The following is a 14,960-nucleotide window of genomic DNA, read 5'->3' as shown; positions in this document are numbered from 1 at the left end:
CCATGACACTAATGTTTTGTCTTTGCTTCATCATTTATGTACTGTACTGTATCCCCAGTTTTCCAGCGAGGGCTGCGTACATTTTGATTGCATTAACGTTTTTATCCAGCCTTTATGTGCAATAAAGGCTATACTTTTACACTGTAAAAGTATAGCCAATCAGAAGCTGCAAAATTCAAATGTAGTTACTGACAGGCCAAAGTGCAACAGGGAAGAGATTAAATGGGATCAAAGGGAGTGGCATTATAAATTCCTTCCTTCCTGAGATTCAAATCCTCCAATCAAAACGGTGCCAGCAATGCAAAGACAGATTTCTTTAAAAGATTGGACACAATAACAAAGTCAGTCGTTTATTTATTAAAGCACTGTTAATAATTTTAGTTGCTGCTATTTCAAATAAATGTTTGGTACAACAAATTTCTCCGTGTTCTGTCTCAGGCTTTATTCGGGCCCTGGTACTAGAGCTATGGTCTGTTCTTGAGTGCAGCAGTGACGACATCAGAGTGGTCCGTCCCAAACCAACTCCCATTGACCCCACAGATAGGAGTTGCATTAAGGTATTGTATGTATGTGCGTGCGTGTGTGTGTGAGAGAGAGAGGGAGAAGGAGAAACTTCCTGGAGCCCACAATGCCCCAATTTTTAGATATCTACATAATAGTACAGACACAGATCTCTTAGAAGTTTTGCTTTTCCATCATGTTTTTAGCTCACTGGTTACAAAGGTGTTTAAATTGATTAAAATTAAATTGATTCCAATTATTATTAACCCAGGACTCAGAATAGTGGTCCATGTGTTGCTGTGATACCAGCAGCCATGTAGAAAATTCACTTGTGAATATTCATATTTAAGAAACTGGCAATAGTGATTTTGTTAACAAGAAAGGCTTTTTGCTGATTGGTTTATGGGTGTCTGGGCAAATAAGCCTTACTTTCATAAGACTGCATTTTTAGTTATGTTTTTGGCAGAATTTCTCTCAGGAAAGCTTCAACAAGCTCCAGCGTGAGCCTGTCTGTGTGTGTCTGATGCTTGGCCTCTGACAGCAGCCAAGTCATCTCTCTCAGAGAGACTAGCCAAGTGAATACGGACAGCCAGTGATGTGTAAACTGTGTCCTGCCACAGGCGACTTTAAAGTCTGCCTTATCAGTGGGTTATACATATATGCTGAGGTCAAAGGAAAACTAAATATACACACACCAGCACTTTGGTGAATTAACTCGAGTCTTTGCTTTAATCTGTGCTAAGTACAGTAGGAGGTTTGGTAGTACATATGAAGATAAGTTCACACATGCACAGAAACATCAGAAGACACATGAAAGTATAGATATTTCTATTTTAGAAAAAAAAAATCCATCGTATCTTGTTTTTTTCTTTACGTTTCTTTGAAGCTGTTTAATATAATCTAAGTTGTAGCTCGTTTGTGCAAGTGTCTCTCTTTTTTTCCTTTGATGCTTTTGATGATATGTTTTCCCTGTTCTACCAGACCCAGTGAAAAATGCAGGGAGCTTTCCTGTAGTTTAATATTCTTCAGGCTGCAATAGGTTTCTGCTCAACCACTCTGCTCAGAATATATGTCTTATTCAGTTTTGAGAGTGTGGTAAACCATGTTTTACCTTTGCAATCATAAATTCTTTTTACATTTTGTTTTGCTTTGAATACTACAGATATTATTTGTCATATTATCGGTAGTGTTTGTAGTTGAATAGTGTTATATTATTATTATGTGTTAGGATTTGATCAATCCATGACGTGCACAAATGCATTCACAATGGTCTTTAAAAGCAAATACATTTTTTCTCTCTAACAGCTGCTGTATTTACTTTCCTCTTCAGTCCTTCCTGTACTTGGTCAACCTCCTCTCCTCTTCCCAGTCGGTGTGGCAACTGCTGGGCCGACAGTCTTTGGCCAACAAAAGCGAATACACCCTGAGGGAGATGCCAACCTCCATACCTGTAAGTGTTTTTCTTCTTCTTCTTTTCCACACACTGCAGTTTTTTTTTGTCATCCATCTGAGGGCATGTTTGCACTTTTTATTTGGCCTCCAAACACCACCCACCCATTTGTTTTACTTCAAACGCATTCAAATAAACCCTCTCACACTGAGACTGATATACGTTCTCCACCTTACCCATTGTAAATTTCCACACAGTTTTCGTTTTGCACCCTATCCGGTGCATTCTTGTTCAAAGCCTCTCATTTTACTCCACAGGATTTGATTGACAGACTGATTGCCGTGAATTCGGATGGGAAGATTCATTCTCTCTTCCACTACGAAGAGAGTCACACATTCGGCCTAAGGTGGGATTCATTTTTTTTTTCATATTACTTAACATGGTAAATGGTAAATGGCCTGTATTTATATAGCGCTTTACTAGTCCCTAAGGACCCCAAAGCGCTTTACATATCCAGTCATCCACCCATTCACGCACACATTCACACACTGGTGATAGCAAGCTACATTGTAACCACAGCCACCCTGGGGCGCACTGACAGAGGCGAGGCTGCCGGACACTGGCGCCACCGGGCCCTCTGACCACCACCAGTAGGCAACGGGTGAAGTGTCTTGCCCAATGACACAACGATCGAGACTGTCCAAGCCGGGGCTCGAACCGGCAACCTTCCGATTACAAGGCGAACTCCCAACTCTTGAGCCACTATCGTACTTCCCCACTAACATCAGTGGGGAAGTACATGATATCAGATTATCACCTGGTGACTGCACACACACTTCAGCCTCTGGCAATAGGAGACTGGCATGGTTCTTTATACTTTGATTACCCAGCATTGAAAGGCTGATGAAAGGATTTCTCTGGATAAGAGAGAAATAAGCTGGTGTGTGTGTGTGTGTGTGTGTGTGTGTGTGTGTGTGTGTGTGTGTGTGTGTGTGTGTGTGTGTGTGTGTGTGTGTGTGTGCTTGTGTAAATACTCACATCAGCCTGTATAAAATACAGCAATGCATAAGTGTTTTGAATGAATAGAAATGTGACACATGAGAAGGTGTGTCTGTGACTGTTCCTGTATAACTTATTTTCAGACTAGTTAACAAGTTATGCTCCGGTCATTTGATGTTACCAAGATAGATGTCCTTTTGTAATATAGTTAAATTTTCTTTGTACATTTCATTTATCCACCATCATACATTAAGCCAAGAAGAGTTCATTATACTAACAAGAGGTATCAACGCTGGGCCAAAGTGCAGCACGTGGTTAAAGTTTGTAATCCAGCCGGGGTGTAAATATCACTCAGCAGCCAGTCGCAGAGATGAAGCAGGCAGCATCAACACATAAATCTACTCTACCCGGCTTAAATCAAAAGACCACCTCTGACTGAAAAGCTGTAGATTTTACTTTTTTGCACAAATTAATTCAGATTCACACTAATTCTGTTCACAGCTCCAACAAAATGAGGAAGAGGAGGGGGAGAAACACAAGTAGATTGAAGTACAATTGGATGAAAGTCGAGGAGAAGGAAGTTTAGGATGAGGAGGAAGAAAAGCAGCAGGAGCATCTTTAGGGATCCCTATGATGTCATTGAGGTTTATTTCATTAATATTGTCCTCTCACAAAGAAAGATGACTTGTTTTAGTTCACCTACCTACTTCCTGTATTAAATAGTGATGTGCAAAATGTTGTGGAAAACCACGGAGCAGGCACGTATAGTGCATCTGCAGGTAAATGAACATCAGATCTCTCAGACTAAAATCTGTATTATACTTTTAGTCTTAAGAACATATGTTGTATATTTATCACCCTTATGATAAAACCCATGTCAGCCATTGGTTTATGGACTTTGTATTTAGAAGCCTCAACATTTGCTTTATTGCTATCGCTATGTTGTTTTTTGTGAGCCTTTTAGGACCATATTAGGACGAGGGATCAGAATCTGGAGTCGTGCACACTACTGTTTCATTTAGCGTGTATCCATAAGATTTGTGCAGCAGATCCAAGTTGTGCCTTGAAAACAGGAAGGTTGTCTGCATAGAGGAGAACTTTAATAGCAGGCTTGTACAAAGTGAGGCTTTGTGCTCACATTTGCTGCAAACACTCGTTTTAATTCTGTTACCCTGTTTTGATGCAGAATTGAGTTGAAATCAGGCACCTTCTGTTTTAATGTGTTCTTGTGAATTGATTGTGTATCGCATACATTTGATTTGACTTTCTGCGAGACAACAGTCGTCCGCTGGCCAAAAAAAGTTTTCCAAATACCTCCACGTGATCAAGCCTGGATTTAGAAAACAATAGCAAAAAAAATCTGCACCTCCTGCTTCACATGCAATTTGTGTTTGTGTGTTCAGAGGCGGCGGCGAGAGGGGAGACCTCGGCTCATCCAGCTGGAGAGCCTGACCAGGAGGAGTCGAACATTAACTCTGCTCTTCCAGGGCACCCTGCAGACTTGGCTGCTGGCATTGGCGAGGGAGTGCGGCCGCCGCTGGGATGACGTGAACGCCAATCATAGGTCGACTGCAGGTATGCGAGTCAGACCTTCTCAGGAGGGTTTCACTTTTCTCTCTTCTTTATAATTGACCCTTGTTTTCTCTCTCAGCTCCTTGTCTCAGAGTGGGAGGGATTTGAAGCACAAAGGGAGGAGCTTGTCGTTTGGTTGGCTGATATGGATGTCCACCTGAGTGAGGTTGACCAGCTGACAGGAAACACCTGTGAAAAACTGAAACAACTGCAGGTGTGGGGTTGTTTTGATATGACATAGTTTTGATATGATACATACGTCATCCTAAACTGGACTAACAAAGAACCATGAGTCCAACATGAAACTTACCTTGCATAAGCAGGGCTCGCAAAATTTCAAAATCCCTGGTAGCCCTTCGGGCAGGCACTCTTCAGTTTTTGGTAGCCCAAAATAAATTTAAGAAGCCCAAATAAAAAAATAAAAAAGAGGACAATTTTTAGATTGATGTTTTGTTTCCTTTACAATATTGTAAAGGAAACAAAACATCAATCTAAAAATATTTAAAACACAAATTACAACAACAATTTCAACCATCAACTCAAATATTTGGTTCTAATTGAACAGAAATTTCTATGAACTTGCAAGAACTGTGTAGGACATGAAACAGTGTGTGTCAGATCCTGAATTTGAAATTTCCACTGAAATCACGGGTAAGAGGCAAGTGGAACCAAGCTGACTTCTGCTAAATGGGTCAAACTGGGCAGAAAGTACACAAACACATAACATCCTTATAGAATATGATGTAACACTATAGATCAACTTACCTCAGAATATATAAAGCATATAAACAATTACAGCAATATGATGCAACAAACACAGCAGTGCTACTAATCCAAAATACTCATAGAACTTCATAGAACTGAAACAAACATTTATTTTTAGGCCTTCGTCGCGTCGCTGTGACGTAATCGGCCTTAAAATGCGGCCTTTAAGGCTGCAGACCCTGAATTGGGATACAGCCTCTGAATCGCTGCATCTTGTAGCTGTGTCGTCTTAAATTGGTCATGTGATTTTGACGCGCCGACGCGTCCGGCAACCCCAGAGGTTTAACTTAATATTTAAGTGTCTCTTGGTTTTAGACTAGTTGTTTAGTCTAATTTGATGTTTTAAACCAGAAAAGGAAGAAGAGGGCTTAGAATTACAGGTAAGAACTGCTCAGTGGTATGTGATAAACTGTAAATGTAAAGCTTACAGGTCAGTCCTCATGTTTTTAAATCAGATTTTGAGTCTGTACATGGCACATTATGCTTTTGCATGTTGTGAAATGTGCTGCAAAACAAACTGAGGTAAACTAACTGGTTTACTGTGATGGATTTAAAGTGCGTGTGACTGGTGCGCAGTGGCTGTGGTGCTCACGGTCAGAGTTCAGTCACAAAGAGGGTAACAGAGATGAATTTAAAGTTAAGGTGATGGTGCTTAGATTCATTCACAGACTGAAACCTTCACACCAACTTTATCCTGTGTCTCTTAGTTTTAGACTAGTTGTTTAGTCTATTTTGATGTTTTAAACCATATCACAGGGTTTTTACTTCACCATTTACGGGGTTTTAACAAGCAAACAAAAGACAGATCGTGATGTTTGAAAATGTTTTGGAAATATTCTTTAAAGATTAGATGTAAAATACGCAGAGGATAAATTCAATTGGTTTATTAGTTTATTACATAAGTTGAAAAAAAGTTAAACAAGTAAATAAAGAAACAACATAAAAGAAAAGTAAACAAAACAAATCGGTAAATAAAGGAAAATGGTAATAAGAAGGGAAAAAAAAAGAAAAGAGAAAACCCCAACAATCCCCTCTGAGCAAGCACTAGGCGACAGTGGGGAAGAAAAACTGCCTTTAAACGGGCAGAAACTTCCGGCAGAACCAGGCTCACGAGGGGCAGTCAACTGCCGGGACTGGTTGGGGTGAAAAAAGATGAAGGAGAGAGGGAAGAAGTGTTAGGAGAGAAGGGGAGAGGAGAGGTGAAAATTAAGATGGAACAGAGGTGGAGGGAGACGAGGTGACGTCAGCAGTAGAAAAAATAGAAAAAGTAGAAAGAGCAGGAGTGTCCCTCCTCCAGAAGAAGCGGAAACGTTTTTTCTTCTTTTCCATGAGCTTTTCCACGACCACTTTTTTCTCTAGGATGAGGGTTCTCAACTGATCGGTTGTTTCTTCAACTTCCTTCTCAAGTTTCTGGCATCTTTGCTCCATTTCTTTTAATAGATTGCACTTGTCTGTATTTTGCTGTTGTTTTTCCTTGTGCATCTTTTCTAACTGCTCATTTCTTCTTGTGATTTCTTGAAGCTTACGCTGCAGGTCTTCATTTATTTTCTCTTGTTGCTGCTTTTGTGCAAGCATTTCAGCGTTTTCGCGCTTCAAGTTGTCTGAGTCCTGGAGAATACGTTTTTTTTCTTCTTCCTGTTGCTCTTTCTCTTGAAGAAGCTCTTTTTTTTTGCACTCTGTTTCATCCAGCCTGACTTTCAGCACTTCGTATTTTTTCTTTATGCCTTTGAGTTGGTCCTGCATTTGTGTGACCCCTTCCTTTTTCTGTCCGAGGATTTGTGCAGTTTGTTCCATAGCTTCATCAAGCGTTCCTTGGAGCGCCTGATTCTTTTGCTCCATGTTTTGGAGATCCCTTTGCATCTCCCCAATAGTAGCATTCGCGCGTTGAAGCTGGGCAGACGTTTCTTTTAATTCAGCACTCTTTGTCTTGTTTTCCTTCATCAGGAACAAAATCTTCTGTCGTGCTTCACCAAACTTTCCTTCCCAGGCCTCACTAATAATTTTTGTGTAAGGCTGGCGTTGCTGTTGTTTTTCCAGCTCTTGATTTCGTGCTTCCAATTGTCTGCACTTCTCCTCCAGTTGAAGCTTCTCTTCTTCAATTTGTTTAATTTTTGCATGTAGGTCGGAGTTTTCCTGTAATGTCCTTTGGACTGATGAGGCACCAATGGATCGTGTCATATCAGGCTTCCCTCTTGAAGTGAGTGGCCGGCCAGACCTCGAAGGAGAGGCAGCAAGATTGTTTATTCTTTGTTGGCATTTTCGTGGATACATTTTTAATCCTGTGCACAGTGACTCTGAAGAGGTTTACAAATACTTTCAAATATATCTCTGGTCGAACGTTTGAAGGCTGCGAACAAACTGACTAAAACTTGCTGCTCCTGACCCCTATTTATAGAAAAGGCTCAAAGGCATGTGCTTGTGACATCATCACATGTCCTTGTGACATCATCACATGTCCTTGTGACATCATCACTCTTCATGAATCAGATTGTCACATGACATTTTAGAATGCGCCCCCTGCCGCCATCACAGTAGGCCAGACAAAGGATACAGCTTCAGCTATGGTGGTACGTGTGTAGTCGGTTGCAATGTTAGATCTCACGATCGTGAAGGCAAGAAACTGGATTAATCTTTTAATCGTTTTCCATCCTGGCGGCAACGTGAGGGATCCCATGTATCCGATATCACCAAACAAAGACGCCAGGCATGGATTGCAGCGGTGAGACGAGCGGATATCGAGTTCCGTGCAATCCCCAGCTTTTTGTTGGTTTGCTCGCGGCATTTTCTCTCCGGTGAGTTCTAAAGTAATTCATATCACTATCCGATTGTTGAGTCTGACGTCACTAGCCGTGTCTGGGCCTAAACTCTGCTGCAGGTCCATATATCAAATGATCACTGTGGCATTACTGAGAGTTAAAACACTGTCTTAAGTCTTTCATCTTTAATAAAATTATCAGCGTTCTGCTCTACCAGGTGTAACAACTGAGTTAAACATCCAGGCACCCATGACAATGGAATTTATGACATATGAGTTAGAAGTTAGCAGCAAGTTAGCTCGCTAGCTTCTATCTAAATACAATATAGCATGTCCTGACTGCGGGGTTTTGGAAACAAATTAAAACGTACAGCTTTCTTATCACTTCCAACATAAATGAAGACAGAAAACTAAACAGCAGTGACAGTGGCTGCAAATTTTACCAGGGTTTTAGTCAAATGCCCCCCTGTGATTTTACCTGCACCCTGCGATTTGATTTTTAGTTATTTTAACAGCAAACTGAAGAAAAGCCTTGACTCCGTTGCTCCACTCACCACCAAAAAGATTAACGTAAAACATGCATCACCCTGGAGAAACGAAGAAGTCAAAAAACTCAAAAGAAATTGCAGGGCAGCAGAAAGGAGATGGAGGAAAAATAAAAATAATATCAACCATCAAATATTTTCCGAGCAATTTAAAATGTACAATAATACATTAAGGAAGTCAAGAAATTCATACTTCGCCAAAATAATCAGTATTAACAAAAATAATCCCAAGGTCCTCTTTTCCACCATAGATCATTTATTTAACCCTGATTTTAACAGCTCCCAAAGAACCCCCACAGACTCGCTCTGTGAGCAGTTTGCAGACCACTTCAGGGGAAAGATCAGCGCCATCAGATCTGATATTTTATCTAATCGCGATATGATTGTAAACACATCTGAGGGCTCGATTGTACCTGAGGAGACACTGGACAGCTTTGTCCTGGTTAATGCTGAGAACTTTCAGAAGGTTTTCTCCACAGTGAGACCCACCACATGTCTTTTAGATCCAATCCCCTCTTCACTCTTTAAAACACTTTATGGATTTTTTGAGGCTGAGCTTTTATACATGATGAATTGCTCTCTTCAGTTGGGTGTCTTCCCTGCTGCCTTTAAAACGGCGGTGGTGAGGCCCCTTCTGAAGAAGAGCAATTTGGATTGTAATGATTTTAATAACTACAGACCTGTATCCAACTTACCATTTTTAAGTAAAGTCTTAGAAAAACTTGTTTTTACTCAGATTACTGATTTTCTCAATGATAGACAGATCCTGGAGATATTCCAGTCTGGATTTAGGGTGAACCACAGCACAGAGACGGCTCTCCTAAAGGTTTTAAATGATCTTAGATGTAACTGGGACGCCCAAAAGCTCTCAGTCCTGGTGCTGCTGGATCTAAGCGCAGCCTTTGATACAGTAGACCACGCTATTCTTTTAAACAGACTAAAACACATGGTGGGCCTCTCTGGTGCTGTACACAACTGGTTCACTTCCTATCTCTCTGACAGATCTTTTATGGTGAGTATGGATACATGCTCCTCTAAGATCCATAAAATGACATGTGGTGTGCCTCAAGGGTCGGTTCTAGGCCCTGTACTTTTTAATTTGTATATGTTGCCTCTCGGCAGTGTCATCAGGAGGCATGGAGTGAACTTCCACAGTTACGCTGATGACACGCAGCTGTACATCTCCGTGTCTCCTGATGACACCAGACCAATGGATGCCCTTTTTAACTGTATCTTGGATATAAGATCTTGGATGGCAGAAAACTTTTTACAGCTTAACCAGGACAAAACTGAAGTTTTAATTGTCGGTCCTGAGGCTCAGAGAGAGAAACTCTTGTCTAAATTAGAGGCATTTTCACTATGTCCTTCGCTACAAGTGAAAAACCTGGGTGTTATTTTTGACTCTGAGCTTGGTTTTATCCCACATGTTAAACATGTAACCAAAATTGGATTTTATCATCTAAAAAATATAGCCAGAGTCCGCCCTATTCTCTCTCGGGCCAACACGGAGATGCTGATGCATGCTTTTATTGCCAGTCGCATTGATTACTGTAATGCCCTGCTCTCTGGTCTTCCTAAGAAGAATATTTCAACTTTACAACTCTTGCAAAACTCGGCAGCTCGTGTGCTGACGAAGACCAGAGGGCGGGCCCACATTACACCGGTTTTAGAATCGCTGCATTGGCTCCCCGTGTGTTTCAGGATCGATTTTAAAGTTCTTTTATTGGTTTTTAAATGTCTTAATGGTCTTGGGCCTTCTTATCTCTCAGATCTGCTTTTACCATACGAACCCTCGCGGACCCTGAGGTCCTCTGGTACTGGCCTTTTGATTGTCCCTAAAGTCAGGACACATACTCACGGAGAGGCAGCTTTTCAGTGGTATGGTCCTCGTCTGTGGAACAGCCTGCCGGAGGAGCTCAGGGCCGCAGAGAACGTACATGTTTTTAAGAACAGGCTCAAGACCCACCTTTTTAATTTAGCTTTTACTTAGCGTTTATTTATTTTTTATGCTTATTTATTCTATCCTGTTATTCTATTATTAATTTAGGATTTACCTAATATTTTTTGATTTTATTCTTATTCATTTTTTAATCTTCTTACTCTATTTATATTTATATTTATATTGTATCCTGTTCTTATTTATTTTATCATTTTACCCTGTATATATCGTATTGCGTCATATCTCCAGTGTTTCCTCGGAGGGCGCTCTCTGCACCGGGGCTGTTATTGACCGTGGCTGCTGGTCTCTGGGGTCCTCTCAGCCTGGTTGGGGGGCTCCTTGGCCTCCCTCCGGCTGTGTGCCCAGCCCGGAGGCTGCGGTCTGTGACCGGCTCCCGGTGCAGACGGCTCTCTGTTATAATGTTTCCTCACTTGGCTCATGCGAGCCCAGCCCAATTTTTACTCTTTAAGTGTGCGCGTGTGTGTATGTGTGTGTGTGGGTGGGGGTGGGGGGATATATGTGTATTGAGAGTGTGGGGAGTGAGTTGGAGGGTGGGGTGGGCTGCTTTTAACTATGTAAAGCACTTTGTGCTACATTTTTTCTGTATGAAAAGTGCTTTATAAATAAAGCTTGATTGATTGATTTGTAGGGTTACTGAACTTGGGCTAGCTGGTATATAATGATGTGCTACGTGACCGCTAGTAACACAGCTATGTTAGCACAATATAAACACGCTAACTTTTTTTCCACTCGATAAAAGTTAACGTGAGTGTTCTCGGTGGTCAGGAACAAATGTAATCGCATGGCAGGATGCTGTAAAAGGACCAAACCAAAAGGCTTTTAGTGGGGTTTTTTTCAATGCGCTGCGGTCATAGATAATGAGATAAAACATGCTAATGTGTGATGCTGCAGAACCACGTCATGTCGACTGAGTAGCTTTTGATTTGGCATTATTGCAGGCAAACCAGCATATGAAATGGATGTAACAAATCCAGACTGGGCACCAACACTGCACATGGGGCACGACGACAAACCTGTGTCAGACTCGGACCGGCACGCAAGGCGTATGCAACGGAAGCGAAAAAGAGCACCCATTGCAGGTAAACACCCCCCTCTGAAAACATACTAAATTGCTCTTATGGTACACTAATCCGCACATAACTTAAAGATGAATCACACACCTGTCATTGGAATATTGGTGTACATTAACCTTAAGTCTATGCACTATTTTTTATCTTACAGGCTTGATGATCGATGAAGGTCTGACAGAAGAACAACAACCATGTCATGGAGGCAGTGGACAGCAGTTGTGTTGGACAAGTGGAGGTTGACGTACCAGCTGCAAATGTGGACAGTGGTGATGGGAGTGACAGCGTCACGGAAGCTGAAGGGCAGACGAAGGACTGTGTGTGCAGTCAACAGGGCAGAGCAGAAATAAACCGGCTGTTGGAGGAGAACAGACTGCTTCGAGCACAGTTGCAAAAGACAGAGCTGAATGAAACTTTCTTAAAGGACGATACCGAAAAAGTAAGATATTACACTGGACTATATTGTTATGCAGTCTTAATGTCCCTCTTCAACACTGTCAAAGATTTCCTGCCAATACCGAAGAAACTGACAGGTTTCCAAATGCTCTTACTCACACTAATGCGTCTGAGACTTGATCTTCCAGTCCAGCATCTTTGTCATCTATTCCATGTGTCGCACAAAACACTGTCTTCTGTCTTCACCGATACCATTGATGTTTTGTATGCCCACTTAGGAGCACTGGTGCACTGGCCTGAGAGGCACTGTCTGCAGGCGACAATGCCTCCACAGTTTACTGAAACTTTTGGAAAACGAGTAGCAATCATTGTTGACTGTTTTGAGATTCGAACAGAAAGACCATCTAATTTAAAGGCACGCGCACAAACATACTCTCATTACAAGGGTACACAGACCATAAAATACCTCATCGGGATTACACCCCATGGAGCTATTTCTTTCATTTCCAGGGGATGGGGGGGTCGTGCATAGAGCAGGGCGATATGGCCAAAAATATTTATCACGATATATATTTGAAAATTTGCGATAATGATATAACCGACGATATAATTGATGCGAGACAAAATACAACTCCACAACATTACTAGCGCAAAAAGACAACCTTCCATTTATTTTCACCTAAACAAGAAGCTGGTTTTTATGTACATTAAAGCTTTATAAAAATGTAACAGTGCAAATGCAAATTCCTTGCTGAAAGTTTAACCAAAAGGCATTTCCAGTAGAAATGGGCTGACATATCCTGAGCATAACCATGTATAATATCCACTGAAGTTAAAAAGAGGTGCTTTGCAACATTAAACTGCAGTGTGCAGTACGCATTTTTCGGACCATAAGGTGCACGGGATTATAAGGCACATTAAGCGAAACAAAGCAGTCAGATAAATCAAACTTTATTAAACTCATTCTTCTTGCTTCCTCCACTTCTGTACCATTGATTCATTAATGTTGAATTCTCTGGCAGCTGCTCTATTCCCATGTTGTTGCAGTATATTAATGACTAACCTGGTATTGTGGATAGATTATCTCAGTTGTTCTCCTGACTGAAGTTTGGTCCGTTTACAGCATCCTGCCATGCGATTGCATTTGTCTCTAACCATGAAGAACCTTCACGTTAACTTTTATAAGTGGAAAAGTGTTAGTGTTCGTCCTCCAGCTTCACTGTTTATGTTATGCTAACATAGCTGTGTCGCTAGCGATCACGTAGCACATCATTATATACCAGCTAGCCCAACTTCAGTAACCCTACAAACGTCACTGCTGTTTAGTTTCCTGTCTTCATTTATGTTGGAAGTGATAGCAGAGCTGTACGTTTGATTTTTTTCAGAAATCTCTCAGTCAGAACATGCTAAATCATGCTTAGGTAACTAGCGAAACTAGCGAGCTAACTTCCGCTAGCTTCCTGCTAACTTCTAACTCCATTAAATGTAATAACTTTTTGTTTTCATGGAAGTTAAACTTTATAGTTACACCTGGTAAAGCAGCAATGCTGATCGTTTTACTAAAGATGAAAGAATTTAGACAGTTTTTAACTCTCAGTGATGCTGCAGTGTTGTTTGACCTGAAGCATACGGAGTTTAGGACCCAGATTACTCCCAGATTTAAGAGCATCTTAGTCCGACAAATACGACAATAACGACGACCGCTTGCATGTTCTGCAAAAAAATGTGCTTTGTCGTGTATCTGACAGACAAACACCAAACCAGTTCCACATCACGGAAGTTGCACCATTTTTACAAACCAATTCTGGTTCATCTGTTTCACTCAACAATCGGCCATGTGCGTATGAAAACAAAGGCACTGCGCATGCGCGTTTTACTCCCATTCTATCGCGATATTTCATTTTCCTATCGTTGCCTAACATTATACCGGTATTACCGTGAATGGTATAATATGGCCCAGCCCTAGTCGTGCATCAGATAAACACATCATAGAGAGATGTGGCATTCTTCAAAAGCTGTTACCAGGGGACGTAGTATTGGCTGACAGAGGCTTTGACATCAGAGATGCTGTAGGAATGATGTGTGCGGAGGTCAAGATTCCAGCTTTCACAAAAGGCTACTGTCAACTTGATGCAAGGGACGTTGAACAAACGAGAGCAATTGCCCACCTGAGAATTCATGTTGAGCGAGTAATAGGTAGTTTGCGCAACAAGTTCAAAATGTTACACACAGTCTGATTACTCTTATCATGTGAGGCTGAAGACACAACACTTCTTGATAAGATCGTTAAGGTTTGCTGTGTTTTTGTTAATATGTGCCCCAGTGTTGTTGTCAAACCAGGGCCAAATGACACTTGCTCCTGTTGAGTATTCTTAAAGCTGTTCTTTTGGATGTACTGTACATTGTAAATAGTTGTACTTTGTGTGAAGTTGTTTTAATAAAACAAAAAAGAATAGTATATTTGTTTGTTTTTCTTTATTATAGATCTATTCACATGTACACAGCAATCACATAAAAATGAAATGCAAACTATTTACATCGCACCACACAGCTGTCATCAATCTTTAACCACAACATGAAACATTACAGGCTATTTAGAGCAGCACGTTGTTTCGAGAAGTATTTCCCAACAAGTTCAGGAAGGCACATTTTACGAAAGAAGTCTTGTGCTTTCTTTAAGCGCGGTTTCCAGAAATCCACAGCAGGGAAGACGCGAGTCACAGCAAGGTCTCTCTGTGTCCACACAACGAGGCCACAGTGGCTGGCGCCCGTAACAAAGACTCAGCGTCTCTGTTGTGTAAACACGCCAGTGATTGGGGTAATGTGGGTGACTGTGTAGTGTAGTTGGTGTAATAGTTTTCGACTCCACACAGTCACTGCTTTGCTGTGCTTCTGCAGCGTATCCAGTAATGGTGACAAATCCTCCAGCGTTGCAATAGGAAGCTGCTCTTAAGCGCAGAAAGAATTGTTTCCAGGGATTTCTATTTGTATCCAGCTTGGCGTGCAGGAT

The 14,960-nt window shown here is 41.3% G+C and overlaps 1 protein-coding gene and 1 pseudogene across 3 annotated transcripts in view; both read left to right on the top strand.

The window, feature by feature from the left end:
• Positions 1 to 209: 209 nt before the first annotated feature.
• The window catches only part of LOC145431048 (polypeptide N-acetylgalactosaminyltransferase 17-like), a 34,951-nt pseudogene continuing 20,200 nt past the window's right edge, over positions 210 to 14,960 (top strand). Inside the window, exons 1-3 of the transcript XR_013911416.1 lie at positions 210 to 557; positions 1,832 to 1,951; positions 2,209 to 2,297. The product of XR_013911416.1 is annotated as a polypeptide N-acetylgalactosaminyltransferase 17-like (transcript). The remainder of the gene's footprint in view (positions 558 to 1,831; positions 1,952 to 2,208; positions 2,298 to 14,960) is intronic.
• LOC145419365 (uncharacterized) lies at positions 3,362 to 14,408 on the top strand. Of its 2 annotated transcripts, XM_080306375.1 has the most exons (4): positions 3,362 to 3,534; positions 4,294 to 4,465; positions 4,542 to 4,676; positions 11,426 to 11,561. In XM_080306375.1, the coding sequence occupies exons 1-3, from the start codon at positions 3,478 to 3,480 to the stop codon at positions 4,568 to 4,570; spliced, it is 258 nt and encodes an 85-aa protein (XP_080162501.1). In that variant the 5' UTR covers positions 3,362 to 3,477; the 3' UTR covers positions 4,571 to 4,676; positions 11,426 to 11,561. The 2 variants fall into 2 exon arrangements, with proteins under 2 accessions (XP_080162501.1, XP_080162500.1); XM_080306374.1 differs by lacking the exons at positions 3,362 to 3,534; positions 4,294 to 4,465; positions 4,542 to 4,676 and adding exons at positions 4,933 to 8,019; positions 11,709 to 14,408 and having other exon boundaries at positions 11,426 to 11,566.

The sequence above is a fragment of the Astatotilapia calliptera genome, chromosome 9 (genome assembly GCF_964374335.1).
Source record: "Astatotilapia calliptera chromosome 9, fAstCal68.1, whole genome shotgun sequence".
NCBI lineage: Eukaryota > Metazoa > Chordata > Actinopteri > Cichliformes > Cichlidae > Astatotilapia > Astatotilapia calliptera.
This window is presented reverse-complemented; position numbering and strand designations above follow the sequence as displayed.

What these genes read in the sequence shown, in the direction of transcription:
- LOC145419365 (XM_080306374.1), top strand. Translation starts at nt 11,754, where the DNA reads ATGGAGGCAGTGGACAGCAGTTGTGTTGGACAAGTGGAGGTTGACGTA.